The 23,247-nt window shown below is 37.6% G+C and overlaps 1 protein-coding gene across 2 annotated transcripts in view; it reads right to left on the bottom strand.

Annotated features, from left to right (window-relative positions):
- Nucleotides 1–23,247, bottom strand: part of Vps20 (vacuolar protein sorting 20) — a 50,140-nt gene that overhangs the window by 12,867 nt on the left and 14,026 nt on the right. For both annotated transcript variants that reach the window (XM_090386053.1, XM_090386055.1), the window contains exons 3-5: nt 13,821–13,908; nt 13,621–13,707; nt 3,275–3,340 (exon numbers count right to left, since the gene is read on the bottom strand). In XM_090386053.1, the coding sequence (XP_090242179.1) occupies nt 3,275–3,340; nt 13,621–13,707; nt 13,821–13,908 (241 nt within the window). The remainder of the gene's footprint in view (nt 1–3,274; nt 3,341–13,620; nt 13,708–13,820; nt 13,909–23,247) is intronic.

Genomic DNA, 23,247 nt, shown 5'->3' with positions numbered 1-23,247 from the left:
GAGTCTACAGAGTGCCCGATTACATTTTGGTTTTTTTAATAACTAAATCTAGAGTTAACAGCTTCATTGTCTCCCATTTCTTCTCTTTTGCAAATTTCAATAACTGATTTATAGTAATAGTAATAACCATATAGTGCAAGGAACCCACAGGCTTTTTCTGCACTGGCAAAAAAAAGAAAATAAACCACAAGTAGATATGAAAATACAAATTACATGCTTCCCTCCTCATACAGATAACTTCTGAATTTATTCAAACTGTCAGCCTCAACTACCTGTGAGGGTATCTTGTTCCAGCAATCAACAAATCGCTCGCTAAAAGAAAATTTCCTCAACCTCTGTAATTTGAATTTATGGCCCTTAGTTCTGGAATTCTTTATAATAGTGAAAACTCCACCTTCATTCATTTTACTAATCCCTCTCAGTGCTTTATAAATCTCAATCAGGTCAGCACTGAGGTGCCTGGTTGCCAAGCTCTGCAGCCCACATAATCAGTCTTTCCTCATAGGGTCGACCTTTTGCTTTTTTCAGATGAGGTCTCTTCATCTGAAAAAAGGAAACCTCATCTTATGGTCGAAAACAGTCAACCTCATCTGTGGTTGACTTTTTTCAGATGAGGTCTCCATACTTGAACACAGTACAGGCAACTCTTGGTTTACGAACGTCGCAATCATTCAAAATTTCTTAAAGTCGCCAACAGATAGAGTTCCTTATAAAACAAAATGCCAAACATATAGTGAACATAATCATAAGATTTAAATAAATAAACTTTTAAAAAAATGTATTTATTACAATAATTATCAGGAAATTGTTGAACTAGGCAATAAAATGGACCTAGACTTCGATGTGAGAGAGCTTTTGGACTCGCATTTTAAGGAATTAACAACTGATGAAATAATTGAAATAGAGACAAGACACATCTAAATTCTGAAGTAACAGAAGAACCTGATATTCCACAGCCTTCCCAGAACATTTACAAGGCAGAAAATGGCTGCAGATTTTAAATCAATTTCTGAGGGTTTGGCAATCTTTGAAGAAGATGCAAATATGGAAAGAATTTCAAAAGTGAAAAGAGGCATTTATGACTGTCTAGCATTGCTACAGTGAGATTTTTGAAGAAAAAAAAAAAAGAAAAAAGAAGAATCTAACTGTGCAATCTGCTATAAAAACATTTTAAAAAAGTGGAAAACCCAGCTGTTTCTTCATTATCAGACTCCTTTCCATCTACCTCATCTGCACCTAGTGTCACTTAAGTGGAAAATATTGAACTCTGATGAAGATATTGACAAATAAAAGTTGAATACATGTGTATGTACGGTACATATATTATATTAGTACTCATTATCTTTATTTCTATTTTGTAACTTATGTTTTTAATTAAAATGTACGATATCTTGTTTATTTATTCTTTTTTATTTTATTTTTTATGTATCATAAACGATAAACCATAATGCATACATACATAATAAAACATATTATATTGACCATTTGATGTTTAGTACATGGTTTTAATGCTTTAAAATGGCTGCTAACATATACGATATGTATTGTAAAAGCTCAGGAATGCAAGATATACGTATCAAACAAAAAGTATAATGAACGTCTTGGAACGGAACTCATTCATAAACCGAGAGTTGCCTTTATTCTAAATGTGGTCCCACAATTTCTCCATACAGTGAGACTATGACCTCCATATCTCTACAGAATAACGTTAGACAATCAATCATCGATAGGACACCATGGGCCCTCCTGGCTGTCCATCCACACTGTTCAGAAAGCCATTTGCAATTTGGATAAAATGAAATTAATTTGTTGCTATTTTATTCTGTTTGTGTAATTGTAGGAAAACTGCAATGGCACAAACAGAATGACTGATAATATGGCATCCTATGATGATCCCTCATTGGAAGCTGCTAAGCTTCCAACAAGGTGACATCAATTTAAACTCATCACTGTATTTTGTTGATCTGGTTACTTTTATCATAAATGTAGTTGCTTTTATACCAGTTCCTGACATATGGATGTGGTTCAATTTTTCCAAATCCAGAATCCTAGGGCTTCTGAATACTTTTGGCAATAAAATATATATTATACGAAGAAAGCATAATAATACAACAGCAGATATTGCATCACTATAGCACCACAGTGCTGCCATATTTAGGTTTTAAATAAAAAATATATAAAATCTAATAACAAAATTACAGACTTTCTAAATTCTATTTTCCCAACAGTATGTTCTTCTCACTCAATATGTTTTTTTTTTTGCTCCTCAAGCTACATGGCTATCTTGAAGTACATGAGAAGCACCAGGAAAATAAAGTAACTCAAGGCAACCATGTTAACTCATTTATTAACATAGAAATATCATACATACAATACAGGTATAATAATTTTTTTTTTTCTATAACTGCTATCATAGTTTAAGCACCTATCTCACTAGTGGACAAGTGTAGGGATACCTGCTGTGAGGAAATTGAGGTCAAAGTGAATGCAACTTTAGAAAACAGGCCTTGTGCATCGGGTTGCATTATATCATCAAAGTTTCTTGTGACACCCAACAAACTGGTTAAAATAAAAATGATATATACATAAGATAAAACAGAAATAAAATAAGATAAAAGCATTAAAATACAATAAGATAATCTTATGTATATATCATTTGTATTTTAATAAATTTATTTTAACCAGTTTGTCGGTTGTTGTTGTTATTTAGTTTTTAGGAGCATTAGCAACTAAGGCCACATTGCTCCGGGATATGCAGTGGTCATTCCCTGACCTTTCCACATCCTCCGTATTTGGTGGTCACGGGCTCGAACCCCGGTCTAATCAAGAAGCGTGTGCTATGCACTGCTGCTCCTTCCCACCTGGCTAAGGACAGTTTGTCGGTCATCGCAAGAAACTTTGATGGTATGTGAATGCAACTATTCCATCACTTCTTGTATAACATCTTGATCACTTGCAAATTTTATACTTAATAGATTTTATTTCAGTGATCTAAAAAAGTTTCTTCTGAATTGTTCTAATAACCGTACTGTTATGGAGGTTATTACAGAAATTATTTCACAGCCATTGTTAACTGAACTAATTAACTAATTCAATTAAAAACGGCTATGAAAATTTTTGGTGGCATACAGATTCAAACAGACAACACAAATACCAGCAAGCACATATACCACCCTAAGACTATAGCAATCCTGTTGAAGTCAAAAGGTGCAAGGTCTGGACTACTGGAATATGCAATATAAAAAAAAAAAAAAAAAGGAGGAAGCACACTTACCTTCTGTTTCTCAATTCCTTCTCTTGTCTCATCCATGACTTTTTCTATATCTTCTATTGAAAGTATCTACATATAAAGAAACAACATAACTGAAACAAAATTTAAAAAAAAAAAACAAAAAAAACCTTATTTTTAAGCTGTATCATTTCAAATAGTCACTGCATTTGAATTGCAATTTCTAAAAATTCAATTTCAGTATATCATTTTATGGCTAGGATTCTGCTTCTTATACTGATAATTTAAGTTCATTACCATTAATTCAAAAACTAAAATTTTTCCTGGTAATAAACATTTTTTATTATGGTAATATTACTTAACAGAGTTATTTTACAGAACAAAATTTATATTCATATTATAAAGTTCTCCATATATACTTCAACTCCCTGTCAGGAATAATAAATGATACAGATGCATCAATATGTTGACTAAATAATGAAATAAATTATGAGAAATATTTTCCATGTTGACATTTTGTTTGGTGGTAACTGTTAAGATGACACCAAATTTTCAGCTCACATATTGTTAGTCCCTGTGATGGTCCCTATAATATTTTTCCAAATATTATCCAGCCAAGTTGAATTCTTCTTTCAGTTTCTTCCCTATGTCCACCTTCCATGCTATTATTTGACCCAGATATATATATGCCAATACCCTTTCTATTTCTTGGTATGCTATTTTAAAGTTCTTATAGGTATGTGATAAACACATACCTATAAGAACATTTACTCAAATTCACATTTACTCAAAGAGGTAACTACCATCAGGGGTAAAGGGAAGAGTTTTTGCTTTCGTAAAGGTAACTACGGTGGTCTGCGACAGTATTTAAATTCTGTATGGTGGGACCATTCAAATGGGAAGCAGTCAAAGAATTTATCTTGGAAGCTACATAACCAACTAAGAAATATTGTTCAAGGTTTAGGCTTAAATGGATGTCAGATGAACTAATGAGACATGTGGCAGAGAAGAAAAATGCATAGGATACACATAAATTAATGGGTAACATGGAAGCCTATGACAGATATAAGCTGGTCCGTAACCAAGTCACAAAGGAGACTAGGCAGGCAAAGGCAGATTATGAGAAATCCTTGGCAAAGGATGCAAAGAAACACAACAAAGAGTTCTTTACCTATGTAATGGAGGCACTAGTTAAAGAAGCACTGCAGAATCATCTAGACAAGACTTTAGTTATAGCTCGGACACAGCATGGTTTTGTTAAGGGAAAGTCTTGCCTGACCAATTTGATTGGATACTATGATGCAGTCACAAAAGAACTGCATGCAGAGAATAACTTTGATATTATATATTTGAATCTTAGAAAGGCTTTTGATACTGTTGCACATGGAAGACTGCTGCACAAATTGGAGCAGTGTGGCTTTAGAGGCAAACTGCTGCATTAGCATTAGTAGAGGCATTTGATGCAAGAAAGCAAGCTTATGCAGCATCAGCCAAAAAAAAAAAAACAAATAAATAAAAAATAACCACTTCCACTTCACCCCTCTGTTCGTTCGAAATACCTGTCCAGCTGAGCCTTAAACTTATTTAGGCTATCAACTTCCACGACAAGGGATGGAAGTCTATTCCAGCAACCAACCACCCGCTGGCTAAAGGCAAATTTCCTCACGTCTATCCTACATCTGCCTTTCCTCAATTTGAATTTATTCCCTCTCCGGTGATTATTCTGAGCGAGAGGAAGAATCCCATCAGCATTGAGCATGCTCAAACCATTCAAGGCTTTATACACCTCTATCAGATCACCTCGCCGGTGCCTAGTCTCCAGACACTGTAATTTGCAAAACGTAAGCCTTTCTTCGTAAGAGCACCCCTTTGTTCCATTCACTAATCTTGTTGCCCTTCTCTGTACTCGTTCCAGCATCTCTACATCCTTCTTGAAATGAGGCCTCCAGACCTGCATACAGTACTCTAGGTGCGGTCTGACCATTGCCTTATACAAGGGAATAATCACCTCCTTATCCCTGCTAGAAAAATTCCTATATATCATCGACAATACACCATGAGCTACTCTTGCAGCCCATCTGCACTGCTCAGAAAACTTCATATCTGCCTGCACAACCACCCCCAGGTCCCTTTCATTCTCTACCACTGCCAGTGTAGTACCACAGAGTTGATACGTTGCTCTGGGGCTGCTATGGATAAAGGGATGGTTCAGGGGGTGAAGACAGAGAGTGGTAATCAATGGACACTGCTCATAATGGACTATGGTTATTAGTGGAGTACCTCAGGGTCTATTATTGTTTTCTGTATTTATAAATGATATTGATGACGGTATATCAAGCTTAATGTCCAAGTTTGTAGATGATACAAAGGTTGGCAGGGTTGTTAAGGACACTACTGATGCTATGCTACTGCAACAGGATCTGGAAAGGTTGAGCAGATGGGCTGAGAGGTGGCAAATGAAATTTAACATTGACAAATGTAAAGTACTACATATGGGAAACAGCAACCCCAGAGCAACGTATCAACTCTGTGGTACTACACTGACAGTGGTAGAGAATGAAAAGGACCTGGGGGTATTGTGCAGGCAGATATGAAGTTCTCTGAGCAGTGCAGATGGGCTGCAAAGGTAGCTCATGGTGTCTTGTCAATGATATACACGAAGTTTTCTAGCAGGGATAAGGAGGTGATTATTCCCTTGTATAAGGCAATGGTCAGGCCACACCTTGAGTACTCTATACAGGTCTGGAGGCCTCATTTCAAGAAGGATATAGAGCTGCTGGAATGAGTACAGAGAAGGGCAACAAGATTAGTGAATGGAACAAAGGGTTGCTCTTATGAAGAAAGGTTTAAGTTTTGCAAATTACAGTGTCTGGAGACTAGGCACGGGCGAGGTGATCTGATAGAGATGTATAAAGCTTTGAATGGTTTGAGCATGCTCAATGCCGATGGGATTCTTCCTCTTGCTCAGAATAATCACCTGAGAGAGCATAAATTCAGAACGAGGAAAGACAGATGTAGGATAGATGTGGGGAAATTTGCCTTTAGCCAGCGGGTAGTTGGTTGGTGTTGAACAGACTTCCATCCTTTGTTGTGCAAGTTGATAACCTAAATAAATTTAAGGCTGAGCTGGACAAGTATTTGGAACGAACGGAGGGGTGAAATGGAAGTGTTTTTTTTTTTTTTGGCTGATGCTGCATAAGCTTGCTTTCTTGCATCATATGCCTCTACTAATGCATCTTTATCTTTGTCTTAGCAATGTTTATTTTAGTCCTATTTTTCTAGAGGCTTGCTAAGTTTATTTAGTCTTCTTTCTAAATCCAACATGTCTTCTGCAATTAATACCCTACTGTTGGAAAATTTTATATGGGTCAGCTTCTCTCCATTTATGTTAATTCCTCCTGATGTCCAATCCAGGTATCTAAATCTTTCAATGCTGCCATAAACAATTTAGGTGAAATTGTATCTCTTTCACAGATTCCCTTCTCAACTGAAAATATTTCACTGATTTTATGAAATACAATGATTGATGTTGTATTACACATATGTATTTTAAGGCTGATGGTTAATGGTGATGATCATATGAATGAGCCCCAGGGATTCTCATTATTACTGGTTTCGAAAAGTGGTTCCCAGGCAGAGCATTTTTGCTTGTATATCTCTCCTGATGGTAATGTCTTCTAATGTCTTTGTATTTTGTTAGTAGAAGTTCAAAGTCAAATCTGTTTCAGAAGGGATCCCAATTTTGCCCTCTGGTACTCCCTTCTACCCCCTTAGTTGTGTCAAGTTTTGTTCACCAAGGGACGTGGTTAGAGCATCTCTTCTTTTGTGGAATGGAGTGCTGGCATCGTGTCATTATGATGTTCTGAACCTTTATGGCCTGCTCCTCAGTTGACAAAACCCTAATGCTATCTTCATTATTCTCTTGAATCAATTCTTTGATTTTGTTGCTAAATTTTTGCCAGTTGGCACAGCTTGTTTTAAATCTGGAAATATTGTTGATGTCCCATCTGGGGTGTTGCTGGGTGCCAGATAGAGAAAATGTGATTGAATTGTGGTCAATGGTGGTCCAAATTGGAATTATTTCACAACCACTGATCACAAAATAAGCTGGGGGGGGGGGGTTGCAAGAGAGAGTAACATCAATATGGGATTGGTCCCTGTGGTCATACAGGAAGGATTTTTTGAGAGGGTAAGTTCTTCCATCAGATTGCCTCTGGGGCAAGTGGTGGGACAGTTCCAGATGGTGGAACTCGCATCTGTAGAGATGATCAAGTTTGTCTGTTAATTTATGTAATGCTTAGTCTGAGTTTGTCAATTATCCCTGCTGCACTGGCAATACAGGCTGATGAGATGTAGCAACTGAGGCCCTTCAATGCAGCATAAGAAGAGCACAATCCGGTGATCTTTGTGGCTGTTAAGGTGGGGTCAGCCACAGTAACAGCTGCTCAGATTCAGGCAATGGCATTCCCCCAAATATAGGTAGTGGTTTCACTCTGAACAATTCTGCAAGAAGTGGGAAAATCCTTAACAATTACCTTATAAGAGTAGGATTATTGCAGGAGTAAGACTGTTGACTTTTCGTTTGTGATGATTCTTTGCAAGTTGATTCATTGCATTCAGGGATCCTGGCAATTCAAGCCTTTCTTTGGAAAACTTAAACCTTTCCTGGTAAGAGGCAACTTCGTTCCTCTCACCAATTTTGTTGCCAATCTCTGTACTCTTTTTAGAAACTGAACATCCTTCCTAAAATGAGGATTTCAGACCTGTATGCAGTAATCAAGGTGTGGTCTGACGATTTCCTTATACAAGGGATAATCATCTCCTTATCCCTGCTAGCAAAATTCCTGTATATAATTGACAAGGCCCCCATGAGCTGCTCTGGCAGCCTGTCTGCACTGATCAGAAAACTTCATATCTAACTGCACAATTATCATTAATAATAACCTATATACAGTACTCAAGGTGTGGTCTGACCATTGCCTTATACAAGGGGATAATTACCTCCATATCAGTGCTAGAAAAATTCCTGTATCATTATTATTATTTAGCATTAGGAAAGACACATGATCACATGATGCAAGAAAGCAAGCTTATTTAGCATCAGCAAAAAAAAAAAAAAAAACACCCTCATTTCATCCATCCACTCGCTCCAAATGTTTGTCTAGTTCTGCCTTGAATCTATTTAAGCAATCAACTTCTACGACGACAATGGAAGTTTGTTCCAGCATTCAACCACCCGCTGGCTTAAGGCAAATTTCTGCACATCTATCCTATAAGTGTCTTTACTCAATTTGAATTTATGCCCTCTCAGGCTTAATTATTTTGAGCAAGAAGAAGAAACCCATCAGCATTGAGAATGCTCAAACCAAACAAGGCTTTATGCACCTCAATCAGATCACCTCGCAGGTGCCTAGTCTCCAGACGTTGAAATTTGCAAAACGTATGCCTTTCTTCATAAGAGAAACCCTTTGTTCCATTCACTAATCTTGATTCCCTTCTCTGTACTCGTTCCAGCAGCTCTACATCCATCTTAAAATGAGGCCTCCAGACCTATATACAGTACACAAGGTGTGGCCTGACCACTGCCTTATACAAGGGGATAATCCTCCTTACCCCTGCTAGAAAAATTCCTGTATATCATTGACAAGACACAATGAATTCGTTCTCTACCACTGTCAGTGTAGTACCACACAGTTGATACATTACTCTGGGGTTACTGCTTCCCATATGTAGTACTTTACATTTGTCAATGTTAAACTTCAGTTGCCACCTCTCAGCCCACCTGCTCAACTTTTCTTGATCCAGTTGCAGCAGCATACTGTCATTAGTGTCATTAACAACCCTGCCGACATTCGTATCGTCTGCAAACTTGGACAGTAAGCCTGATATACCATCGTCACTATCATTAATAAATACAGAAAATAACAATGGACCTTGAAGAATTCCACTAATAACATTAGTCCATGAAGAGCAGTGTCCATTGATTACCATTCTCTGTGGTCTCCCACTCAACCATCCATTGTAGCAACTTACCCTTAATGCCATACCTCTCCAATTTGTACAGCAGTCTTCCATGTGCAACAGTATCAAAAGCTTTCCTGAAATCCAAGTATATGATATCAAAATTATTTTTGGCATTCAGTTCCTTTGTGACCACATCATAGTATCCAATCAAATTAGTCAGACAAGATCTCCCTTTAATCCCCCATGCTGTGTCTTAACCAGTGCTTTTTTTTGTAAAAAAATAGGTGCCGGTACTCATTCTTTGCTATCAGGAAAAACTGAAAATTAAAAGGATATGAAAAGTTCTCTAAAAATTTTTTTCTTGATATTGTTACTTTAGTAGTAATGTTTTTCGAATAAGAACAACAAATTTAGTATATTAACACAGTTTATTAAACATAAATTTATTATTCAAGTATATAAAAAAATAAGTAAAATAAGTAAATAAATCGGTCAATTACTGAATGCGGGGCAATCAGGATGAAGGGTTCGTAGTCAAGAATAGTCGTTAGTGTAAGTATCTCAAATAGAGATTTATGGTAAGTGAAAAAAAGTTTCTATTACGGCTCCCGGTTTGGCCTAAAACTGAGGAACTAACGAAAATGTTGTCCATTCGAGTCTTTCCAGTTGTTGCTGTGAATGACGCGGGTGGTGGTTGGTTGTTTTTGGATTTTATGGCGCATTAGTGTCTAAGGCTATAATGCACAAGTCAAAAGGGTGGGAGAAGTGATTAAAATCTTGGGGAAAAAGTGACTGGCATGTGAGGGCCGTGCAAGACTCCTCACCACTGCTGCCTCAACACTGGCTCTCTGAGTACCTCCTTGCTGGGACAGCCCCAGCTTTGAAAATTGTTAAAAAATACTTCTCGTCGCAAATTTATAAATGACCTTTATAGAATTATTAACTAGCTATTTAGCAACCTTATTGTCACCAAAATTAGAGTTACTTAGTACAAAGAATCGAATAAGTGCAATAAAGAATTGTTTTTTTTTTTAAATTTTAACACACAGTAAATGATAGATTTCAATTGGAATAGTTTTCCCTTGATAAGCATCGAATAACGCATAGCTAATGTGATTTTTAAATATTTAGCTCAATTAGCGACAGAAATAGAGGGGGGGTGAACATGAAAATTACATTTTCCTGTCTGGCGCCGCCAACGGTGTATAATAAGCTATAGGTTGTCGAAAACATTCTCCCCCTCCCATTTCTCAGACAAATTTTTGTCAACAACGATCAAAATGGCATATTTTGGCTCACATGATGTAAAAACCTATACAAAATTTCAAGTAATAGGTTGAGTGGTTCCAGAGATACAATGCTGTGACAGACGGACAACCGAGTGACATTATAAGGGTCCTTCGTTAGACTATGGACCCTAAAAATAATAAGTAAAAATAAATAACATAAGTAAAAATATTTTCATAATAAAGTTTTTGTGGAATATTCCAAAATTTTATTAAGTTCTCATCCGACACCCTTGCCCACTGTTTTTCTTCCTCTTTGTTGTTTGTTATTTGGTTTTTAGGAGCATTAGCAACGAAGGCCATATTGCTCCGGGATATGCGGTGGTCATTTCCTGACCTTTCCGCATCCTCCGTATTTGGTGGTGACGGGCTTGAACCCCGGTCTAATCAAGAAGCGTGTGCTATGCACTGCTGCTCCTTCCCACCTGGCTACGGAGGCGCCTTTCTTCTTTGTGTGTCTCTTGCTGAATGACGTTTCCGAAGCAGCCACAAATCAACATATTTTGCTGGATCGAAACGGGTCAGCAGTGGGCCTACAATTTTAAGAAACAGTTTTGTCATCAACGAAGCTCTGGTTGGGCTGATGATCAGATTCATTTGTGAAAATCCTCGTTCACATTCACTCGATGAAATTGGTATCGTACTCAGAGCATCCATCAAATGCTTCAATTTTTCCGAAACAGTCTTTTTGATTAGGTATTCTCAAAATCCACGAATTGTATCTCTTTATTTAACTGTAACCTAATTGACAATTTTCTAACTTCATTTTCTCAAAATGCCAACAATTCATGTTTAGAAGGATTAATACCTTCGTTGTCCTCGTTTTCCTTCTCTCGTCATCAGTATTGTCACTAATTCTTAAATTTGAATTTTTTCTTCTTTTTTTTTTTTTTTTGAAACTGTCCGAAATGTCAGTGTCATTAGGATATTCAAGTACAGTGGGGAAAATTTGCTGAAAAATGTGGATAATGCACTTCCGCAAAACAACGGATGATTATTTGTCGAAGTAAAAGAAAATCGGGCTCTCCTAATTCTCGAATGGTGCATTACAGTTGATTCACAACAGTGTCCAACCTAGAGCCCACCTGGAAAGTGAACTAAAACAGCATTTAATTTTTTTAATTATCAAAAAAAATTTTCTCATTAAATGTTTTGTTCAGTAAATGTAATTGTGTATTGTACTTAATAAAATTTTCGAATATTTTCAATTTTACATGCAACAAGGTATGGAAAATGTAACACACTAAAGAAATCTAACTTTGAATTTTTTTTTAATATGGCCCCTGTATGGGAAAAGTTTGGACACTACTACAGTAGAAGGTGGACCAGAGCCCATTGTGAATACCCCTTGATCTGTTCACTGTTGACCAGCACGACTTCTCCATATGTAGGACAGGTGGTCGAATAGGTTTTACCAGGTACCACAAAGTTGTAGAATGGTAATCCCATTAGTTCTCTTAATTCATGCAGCAGCACTAATTGCCAAAAGGCCAGAAATGCAAACAGTGCGTACCGAGTTATTACTCTCCTAATCCATTAGTTACATGAAAATTTTCTTTGCTCAATGGAAACTATTTTAAATGCGACTTCCAAAGGGAATTTAAATTATGATTCGCTATAAAAGGACTTCGTTAAACAGAGTTCCGATTGAGTAATTTAGAATTATAAAAATGGTTATACAGTTTTATATAGAAAATATCTTAACAACAGTTAGCAAAAAATGCAAATTTAGTTAAATAATTTTAAGCTTATTTGAATAGTAGGTAAACATGTGAAAAAGAATTTACGGAATATTACAAATTACGAAGTGCATTTCATCCAAATGTCACTGTTAATAAAGGTGCCGGTACGCTGTACCATTGCGTACCGTCGCAAAAAAAGCACTGGTCTTAACTATTACTGCAGTCTTGTCTAGATGATCCTGCAATGCTTCTTTAACAAGCGATTCCATTATTTTCCCAGGAACACAAGTTAAACTAACAGGTCTGTAGTTACTTGTGTCACCTTTTGAACCCCCTTTGTGAATTGGTGATACATTTGCACACCTCCACTCCATGGTGACCTCCCCTGAGTCCAAGGAAGCTCTCATAATTATGGCTAAGGGGTTGCTTACTTCCTTTGCTGCCTCCTTTAAATATAACTGGATAGATCCCACCACCCAAGATGCCTTTCTTATGTTTATTTTCAACAATTTCTCCTCCACTTTACTCTCAGTTATTACAAAATCATCTAGCTAACTGTGGCATCCCTCTCTCTGAATAACTCCTCATATGTGAATGTAGATGCAAAATACTCATTTAATTTGTTAGCTATCTGAGCAGGATCATCAACAGTTGAACCATCGATATCAAGTGGACCAATCTGATTCATCCCCTTCCTTCTAGAGTTTACATAAGTAAAGAACTCTTTGCTGTTTTTCTTTGCATCCTTTTGCCAAAGGTTTCTCATAATCTGCCTTTGATACTAATGATACTATTGATGCAACCAATTGCTGCCTAACCTCCTTTGTGACTTGGTTACAGACCAGCTTATATCTATCATAAGCTTCCATGTCACCTGTTAATTTATATGTATCCCATGCATTTTTCTTCTCTGCTACATATCTCATTAGTTCATCTGACATCCAATTAGGCCTAAACCTTGAACAATATTTCTTAGTTGGTATGTAAAGCCTAGTAGCTTACAAAATTAATTCTTTGAATGCTTCCCATTTTGAATTTGCTGTTGGTAACATCATCAGTTGGTCCCATCATCATTATTAGTGTTATAATATCTTTAGATTTTATTAGCCTGAATGATATTTAATATCATTTTAACTAATTACAGATTGTTTCTCCTTGTGATGTTACAATACTTCCATTTTCTGAAAAACATCTTTATGAAATGAATTAAGTCTGAGACAAAATCACTCAATGAAACTAAATCTTGCGTATTAAATGCATGCTAGATAATTTAAACAGTTAAAAGAATGCCATAATACACAACTAATGAAATTAATTAAAAAAGATGATTACTCACAGTGATAAAATAAGCATCTAATCTCAAAATACCAATACAGCAGTTGTTTGGTAGCAGTTTAATTTATTACTTTTATTAAAATATAGTAAAGCAACGATTAATTTACTTAATGAATATGCTTACCTCATGCAATTTTTGCAATGACTGATTTCCAATCTTAAGGCCTTCTACAACTTGTATTTCTACTTGAGCAAATTCTATGTTATGGACCTAAACAAAAAATAAAATAAAATAAAAACAATTAACACTGTATATGAATTAAACCAAAAATAATGATTTCATAGTTACATAAATCTCTCTCTAATTAAATACAAACAGTTTACCATTTGTTCAAGGTTCATTAATTGTACATCTGTCTTATCCAATGTCTGTTCCATAAATCTCTTTTTTCGTAGAAGTAACTTTGCTTTTCTGAAAAAAGAGAAAAAGAAAACTGATAGATTAAATTATTTAGTATGTTTTCCATTCTAAAAAAAATTAATATTTTTATAATTCTATATGACAAACTGCATCTTATCACTTAGTGTAACCCTCTTGGATTGATTGGCCTTTAGAAGTATGGTAACATCACAATTTACACAGTAGAGTTGCCATTGCTTGGTCGCGGCCACAAACACAATAAATAAATTTAAAAAATGTCCTTGGCGGCTAAAATTCAGCAGAAAATAAAGGGTAATTACAGTCATTGCCACTTAGCTGGCACAATATCATCAAGCAATGCATGCATTAGCAAAACTACAAATTCTGGGAGCCCACTCTGCAAGATTGACAAATGCCCACCATATTCTAATTACCACACCACCTGTTTCCCCCAAGTGGTAGACCAGATGGTATGGTAGTTTTGGCACTGGGTGTATATCAGAGGTTATGCATTTCTTGAAGAAGAATGGCTAAAGGATAAATGAGGCTATCAAAGTCATACCACGAATCATGACATCTCAATTCTATACAGTTGTTTCTGGAAAGTCATGTAAGCTTTTCTTTGGTTGCATCAATAGTATCATTAGTACAAATGAAGTGGACACTTTCAAAAGAACACTGTTGGCCACCAATCACCAACTTCTAATCATGATAGAAATTAGTTTGTTATTGTTTGTTATTTGGTTTTTAAGAGCATTAGCAACTAAGGCCATATTGCTCCGGGATGTGCGGTGGTTATTCCCTGACCTTTCCGCATCCTCCGTATTTGGCGGTGATGGGCTCGAACCCCAGTCTAATCTAGAAGCGTGTACTACGCACTGCCGCTCCTGCCCACCTGGCTACGGAGGCGCCTCTAGAAATTAGTAAAAAGTGGATAAATCATAAACTCTAAAGTCAGACGACATACAGGAATCCACAGGAGGCACTTCTTTCTACAAGTCACTACTGGCCTTCAGTATTAACCCTAATAGGGTGAAAATTGAATGCATCCCAGAATATTTCCTATTGTTATTCCATGTTACATGGAATAATCAATGGGATGACACACTGCTGGAGTAAGAAAACAAGAAATGCTAGCATAAATGCATCCTGACAGACTAAATAGAAATGTGACAAAGAGGCACTATGAAAAAAATTAACTTCAGAATTTTCTTTTTGCCAACAAGTTGTTGATTGCTAGAACAAGTTACCTCTGTAGGTATTTAAGACTGTAAACTTGAAGAAATTCAAAGGTCTACTGGATACTGGTCTACCTACATGAGGAGGGGTATATAATTAGTCTATTTGTCTACTTTTTTATCGACTTTTTATATATCTTCTTTTCTAATTTTTTTTTTATACCTTCCTTCATATCTTTATTATTTTTGATTTATTTATTATTATTGTAGTTATTATATTATTTCTCTCTGATGGGGGGTTCCACCCTGTGATGGGTAATGGTACTAAGTGCACAGGGTAGTTATGTCTGGTGTTACTGTTGGTCGAGGAACTCTCTGACAATACTACAAGTTCAGGATTGAGACTTTTTTGGAGTTCCTTGTGTTCTCTTGGAAACCTATTGCCGCTAGGCTATCACACAGTGTCTTTGGCACCATACAGGTGGTTGACACAATGATCAGGATGGTCATTACTTGTTGCATATGCCACATCTCTTTGAACTTCTGTCTTAGGTATGTGTATTTCCTGATCTTTTCCTCGTGGGTTTTCTGAGGTTGCCAGTGTTGGGCACCACTGTGTCAAGCAGATAGATGGCTTTTTCCTTCTCATCAACAAGAGTTACGTCCAGTTTGTTGTTTGGGATTGTTTTGTCTGTTACTATGGCATGGCCCCAATGCAGCTTATGGTCTCTGGTACAGCCTGGGGTTCATACTTGTAATACAACACACTTTCTTTGATCAAGTAGCATTTCCTTGCTAGCTGTTATTGTTTTATTCCAAGTACCTGATCATGTCTACGAGTGTACTCTATCTGGGTGATCACCTTGCATCTTGCGGTGATGTTTTAGATTGTTCTGAGGCCAGGTGACATCATTGACACATGTCATCTGACACTCTGGGCTCCTTGGTAATGTACTTTCTATAGTTCCCAGTGATGATTACCTGGTATTGGATGGCGAGCATGAATCCTTGAGTCTCAGGGAAGAGAATCCCAGTAGTGAGCATTGGAAGCCATTTTATCTAAGTGGTCTTGTTGGATGTCATTGTAGTGTCTACCATGGAGTGTCTTCTTTGCCCATCTTTCTAGCTTTTTTTTGTTCCATCTGGGCAGGAGGGGACTTTCCCCACTCCCTTAGGTAGAGTGGAGTATGCCACTTTTCTATCTTCCTTATGACCTAGTAGATTACTGCTGTTTTTCTGTATATTATCCTGCAGGCTAGCTATTGCTGTCTTCTGTTGCTTGATGAGGTCTATCATGCTGATGGGATTCTTCCTCTTGCTCAGATTATGCACCTGATGGGGCATACATTTAAATTGAGGAAAGACAGTTGTAGAATAGATGTGCAGAAATTTGCCTTTAGCCAGTGGGATTGCAGGAACAAACTTCCATCTATCGCTGTGGAAGTTGACAGCTTAAATAAATTCAAGGCAAACTTTTGGAGTGAATGGGTGGGTGAAACAGGAAGGTTATTTTATTTACTTTTTTTTTGGCTGATGATGTACAAGCTTGCTTTTTTTGCATCATATGCCTCTATTAATGCTAATTATTCCAGGTCACACAGATTGAATTTGAGTAGTGCACAGTTTGCATTAGTTGCAAGTGGGCTGTTGAAGCACATGATTGTAAAGTCAGTGTTAGTATTAGTCATATGAGTGCAAGGAAGCCACAGGTTTTTCTGTGCTGACAAAAAAAAAAAAAAAAAACACCAATAAAATATATAAATAATAAAAAAATAAATAAATAAAAAAATAAAATAAAATGGACAACTTGGAACCAGAGGTGAAAGAGTAAGAAGAAATACAACCCAGAGCAGCTGAAGTGGAGAGAGAGAGTCGAGGTTGTGATTTCTAGAATAGAAGACGACATAATAGCAAAGCAGAGACCCAATAGAATCCTGTAGAGAGTCAGACCCTCAATTGGCAAACAATACCACATTACCTCAACAACAACAGTGCAACATTAGAGGCCATCCACACAGCAGTCACTAGGATGAATTGAAGAGAAATGAGACCAACAGCAGAAGAAATGAAAAATCAAGATATCACCAGCTTGGAAAAAAAAAAAGACTTCAAGGTAATCCAATTGACTCAGTACCAACAGGATAATAGGAGTAAGAAACTGATTGGAAAAGTGAAGAGTAACTTCCAGAAAGACAACATCCACAGCAAACATGAGACCAAAAATCAGAGAACAGGAGAATACTTAGACACACTGAAGCAGAACCTCCTCACACTCAGCAAGAGACTATGCCGATACAAAGAGAGCTCTCAGAGGAAAATGAACAACCGAATCTTTGATGAAAACCAAAGAGCCTTCTACAGAAGCATCAGATAATACAGAAAAGATGGAAATGGACCATCTAAGCAGAAGTTGATCAAAGAGTTCTGGGGCAACATGTGCAGGGAAGTAAGACATAACAGCTGAGCCCCCTGGATAGAGCTAGAACAGAAAAAAACCAAGGAGGTACAAGAGATGAGAGAATGATGGTAAATTTGGAAGAAAGAAGTACAACAGTCTATCAGGAAGTCCCACAACTGGCAAGCCCCAGGAATAGATAACATCAGCAACTAATGGTATAAGAAGCTCACTCGCACAAACAAGCACCTAGCAGAGCAGTTCACCTGAATGATAAGTCACCCAGAGACAATCCCAGAGTTTCTTACTTAAGGAATCACTTATCTGAAGGCTAAAGACCGAGCTACAAGAAATATAATACAGGCTGACCACTTGTCTCTCAACGTTGTACAAGAGCCAGAACATCTTGATCAAACAGCAGAATGGATGCAAGGAGCAATTAACCGTTGATTCCACAGTTACAGATCAAACCTATAAGAAGCCCAGCAACCTGTACATGGCCTACATAAATTACAGCAAGTCTTTCGACTCCGTGCCTTGTAGCCAATAGGGACACTAAATTTCTAAAAAGTCAATCTGACAGTGACAAACTTCCTAGAAGCAGTCTTGGTGAAATGGAATACTACCATCAAGGTCAAGAACATCACAACCACACTGATCCCCATCAGGAGAGGAATCTTTCAAGAAGATGCCTTGAGCCCACTGTGGTTCTGTCTAGCATTCAACCCTTTATCCACCATGCTCAACAACAGCAAGTATGGATATAACCTCAAAGAAGGAAGGAAGGAAAAACACTCTTTCTCATCTGATATATATGGATGACATCAAGCTTTACGTGGCAACGAAGAAATAACTCCAACAACTACTCCAGTTCAGAAGAATTCAGCAATGATATCAGTATGGAATTTGGTCTAGACAAATGCAAGACCCATGGAATGCATCAGGGGGAAATTGCTCTACTCACTAATCTCATTGCCCTTCTCTGTACTTGTTTCAGCAGCTCCACATCTTTCCTAAAATAAAGCCTCCAGACCTGTATGCAGTACTCAAGGTGTAGCCTGATCACTGAATTATACAAGGGGATAATCACCTCTTTATCCCTGCTAGAAAAATTCCTGTATATCACTGACAAGACACCAAGACCTACTCTGGCTGCTTGGAAAACTTCATATCTGACTGCACAATTATCCCCAGGTATTTTTCGTTCTCCATTATGCTCAGTGTAGTGTCGTGAGTATACTTGAGTGTAGTACATGTAATGGATGCACCCATTATTCCAGGAGTAATGGATGCATTATTCACACATCTGCAGACTGTAGATGTATGAATGTACATCCAATTCACAAAGGAGGAAATCAAAGGGCAACATGAGTAATTACACTGTTAAGTTTAGCTTCTATTCCAGGGAAAATAATGGAGTCACTGGTTAAAAGAAGTGCAGGATCATCTAGACAAGGCTGCAATTATACTTCAGACACAACACAGGTTTGATGAGGGAAAATCATGTCTGACCAATTTGTTGGATACTATGATGTGGTCACAAAGGAACTGGATCTAAAAATTATTTATGATATAATATACTTGGATTTCAGGAAAACTTTTGATACTGTTGCACATAAAAGACTGCTATACAAATTGGAGCAGTGTGGCATTAAGAGCAATTTGTTGCTATGGATAAAGGGATGGTGGAATGGGAAAAGAGAGAGAGTGGTAATCAATGGACACAGTTCTTCATGGACTAATTTCATTAGTGGAGTCCGCAGGGTTCGGTGTTGGGGTCATCGTTGTTTTCTGTATTTATCAATGATATTGATGAAGGTGTAATGAGTTTAATGTTCAAGTTTGAAAATGTTGTTGTTGTTGTTGTTGTTGTTGTTGTTCTGGAGGCTTAATGGCACATAAGCTGCTAAGGCTATAATGTGCCTATTCACTTATTATATTAAAACATGAGTTTTCCCTAAATCAAAAGAAAATCTGAAATCAGAAATAATTGAAAAGCCCAGTTTGCCTGAGAAAGTCAAAAAATTCAGAAATATTTGCCTTATCACCAATGAGATTTTCAAGAGTTATTGGTTTATGGAGATTAACCAGTGAGATCAAGGATGAAGTTCTGGCTTGTTTATAATAGGGGCAGCCAATAAGAATATGTTTTACTGTCAAATTATTAGAACAATGTGTACATTGTGGTGGATCATCTCCTGTGAGTAAATGAAGGTGGGTCAGATGGGTATGTCCTATTCTTGCCCTTGAAAGGACTACTTCTTCTTGTCTCGATGTACGGATACTGGAGTGCCAGATTTTTGGATCATGTTTAAACTGAAAGAGTTTATTATTAGTCTGAGAGTGCCAGAGTGCTGTCCATTGTGATATGCAAGCAGCATGAACAGTTAGTGCATAATCTGATGCTGGAACAGGGATATTGGTTAAATCAAAAGTAGTTGGATTTTTTGCAGCTTTATCGGCCAGTTCATTGCCTAAAATACCAGAATGGGATGGAATCCAGCAAAAAGTGACCAGTTGGTTGCGTTCTTTAATTTGCAGTAATAAGCTTCTGATTTCATTAAGAATAGGGTGGACTTCATCTGAGGAATTACATAACGACATGATTGAGCTGAGGGAATCAGTGTAAATAACTGATTTGAAGGAACTGTCTGAACAGAGATTTTCTAAAGCTAATTTGATTGCATATAATTCAGCAGAAAATATACTAAATTCTGATGGAAGGGAAACTGATACAGTTGTATTCGGAAACACTGCAGCTGCTCCAACATTTGAATTAGATTTAGAGCCATCTGTATAGATTGGGGAGAAGTCAGTATATCTTTGAGTGTGAACTGCATGAATTTGTTTGACATTTGATGCTTGCAAAGTATTCTTTCTCCATTGACAGAGGTAAGAGTCACAGGTTGGAAGAGGAGGAGGAGTCCATGGTGGCTGAGTACATGTGGCTACTTGTTGTACGGAATGGACGGAAATATTCCAAACTTGCTCCAATTCAAGAAGGCGAAGACCAGCTGGCTTTACTATGCTAGGTTTGTTTCTGTATAAGATTTCAAATGGTGGGTTGAAAAGGTATGACTGAACGGGATGAGAGGCACAACTTTGTATCTTTACAGCATATTTGAGTAACAGTGTTTTCCTGCGTAAAGCTAGTGGGGGCTCGTGAGCATCAATGTAGAGACTATGTGCTGGCGACGTTCTGAATGCACCAATTGCAATTCTCAAAGCACTGTGCTGAATTGGATCAAGCCAGCGTAATACACTCTTTCTGGCAGAATCATAGACAGGAGCACCATAATCGAGACGGGATCTGATTAATGCCCTGTATAAACGAAGAAGCGAGGTACGATCTGCACCCCATGTTTGGGCAGATAAAGCTCTGAGTATGTTTAACTTTTTTAGACATGACGTCCGTACATTTTTAATATGGTCTAGGAAATTTAACTTGTTGTCAAGGATTAATCCAAGAAACCTGATGTTGCTGGTGACTGGGACAACGATGTTAGAAATTTGAAGTTCAGGATCTGGATGGAGTTTGCGTTGTCTACAGAAGTGGATGGCAACTGTTTTTTGCTGCGAGAGCCGATAGCCGTTGAGGCTTGCCCATTGTTGAATTTTATTAAGTGATATCTGAAGCTGTCTTTCAACAGACCTCATATTTTGAGAATGACAGGAGATGGAAAGGTCATCTGCATAAAGGTAAGTCTCAACTGTATTTGGAAGCTGCTTAGTGATAGAATCTATTCTCAGAGCAAAAAGAGTGGCACTCAGTACTGATCCCTGTGGAACACCTTCCTCCTGGATGAAAGTTGTGGAAAGGGCATGTTGGTATCGAACTTGAAATGATCTAGTATGTAAGAAGTTCTCAATAAATATAGGAAGGTTGCCTCGTAGTCCTAGAAGGTAAAGATCACTAAGTATACCATACCGCCAAGTGGTATCAAAAGCCTTCTCTATGTCTATTGAAACCATTACTAGATGTTCATGTTTGACAAAAGCATTACGGATGGCAAATTCAGCCTTGACCATAAGGTCTAGGCATGACCTGTTTTGACGAAAGCCATATTGACTATGGCTCATTAGCTGTTCCGACTCTATGATCCAGACGAGTCTTCTGTGGATAATTTTCTCAAGAATTTTGCTGAGGCAGCTTGAGAGAGATATGGGTCTATAGCTATTCGGGTTGGATGGATCTTTTCCAGGTTTCAGGAATGCCAAAACTGTACAGTGATGCCAAGAAGCTGGAAAAACATTTTCTAAAAATATGCGATTGTAAAGGACCAGGAGGCAGCGCAAAGCTTTGTCATCAAGATGTTGTAGCATGACATAATAAATCCCATCTGGCCCGGCAGCACCATTGCGGGCAGTTTTAATGACATGTAAAAGTTCAGAATATTGCAGAGGTTTGTTATATGGGAGAAGACGGGCAGTTTGAAAATGAATAGCATGCTTTTCTTCAGTGTTTTTAATTCTTTGGAATGAGGTAGGATAGGCTGTTGCTGCTGAAATTTCGGCAAAAGTATTTCCCAAAGCATTAGCTATATCTACTGGATTAGAGAGATCTTTCCCATTCCAAGAGAGGATTGGAGAAGGTATGGTAGGAAACTTACCAGACAGCTGTCTAATTTTTTTCCATATTATTTTGGAATCAGTATTTCTGTGAAAACTAGAGGCAAAACGGATCCAGGATTCTTTCTTTGCTTGCTTTTGTATGAAGCGTGCTTTTGCCCTTAACTTCTTATAGTTAATAAGATTGACTGTGCTCGGACATTGCCGGAACAAATTCCAAGCTTTATTTTTTGCTCTCTTTGCTGTGGTGCATTTGTCATTCCACCAGTAATTATGATGCTTTCGGCCCGGGGGATTTGATAGTGGTATTGTATTTTTAGCCACATTTAGAAGATGCGACGTGATGTAATCTGTGGCATCATCAATATGTTGGAGGCGGATTTTTTCCTCATCAAGGTCAATTGACGATTGAAATTTTGCCCAGTCTGCTCGGACAAATTTCCACTTTCTGCACGGTTGAATTGAAGGAGTCTTTGCTATCAGAAAGTTGCATACTATTGGAAAGTGGTCACTGCCCATGGGATCATTTATTACATTCCACTCTATGGTTGGGACTAGTACTGGTGAACAAATTGTGAGGTCTATTGCTGATGTGTGTCCTGCTGGGAGCTGTACGTGTGTCGGTGCACCAGTATTGAGTATACTGAAATTTAGTGCCTCTAAAAAGCTTTCAATTAGTCGGCCACGTCTATCCAATTTGGGAGAACCCCATAATGGGTGGTGCCCGTTAAAGTCCCCTAATATACAGAGAGGTGGAGGTATCTGTATAAACAGATCTTCAAGATCTCTTAAAGAGTAAGAACGGTTTGGTGGTAGGTAGATTGAGATAAGTGTTATTGCACTATGGAGAGTTATGCGAACAGCAACAGCTTCTATTTCAGTTTGGATTGGGATATGTCTAGTTGGGATCTTCGAGTTTACTAGGATTGCTACCCCACCATGGGCAGCATTAGCGGTATTTCGATCTCTTCGATAAAGGCAATAGTTCTTTATCGAAGGAGAAATTTGTGAGGTCAGGTAAGTTTCCTGTAGACAGAAGGCAGCTGGAGAATATCGGTTAATTAAGTATTGAATATCGTCGGTGTTGCAACGAAAACCTCTGCAATTCCATTGTAAGATACTGTGGTTCATTTAGGTTTAGTTGAGGATGATTCATCAGACTGTTTTTTGTTTGAGCACTTTTTCCGGTCTTTTTTTGGGAAGCTGGGGCGCCCAGTATCCATAGTGTCATTTGCATGAAGTTCTAGT

Source organism: Mastigoproctus giganteus, chromosome 12 (genome assembly GCF_048544385.1).
Source record: "Mastigoproctus giganteus isolate SK-2022 chromosome 12, ASM4854438v1, whole genome shotgun sequence".
NCBI classification, from domain to species: domain Eukaryota; kingdom Metazoa; phylum Arthropoda; class Arachnida; order Uropygi; family Thelyphonidae; genus Mastigoproctus; species Mastigoproctus giganteus.
This window is presented reverse-complemented; position numbering and strand designations above follow the sequence as displayed.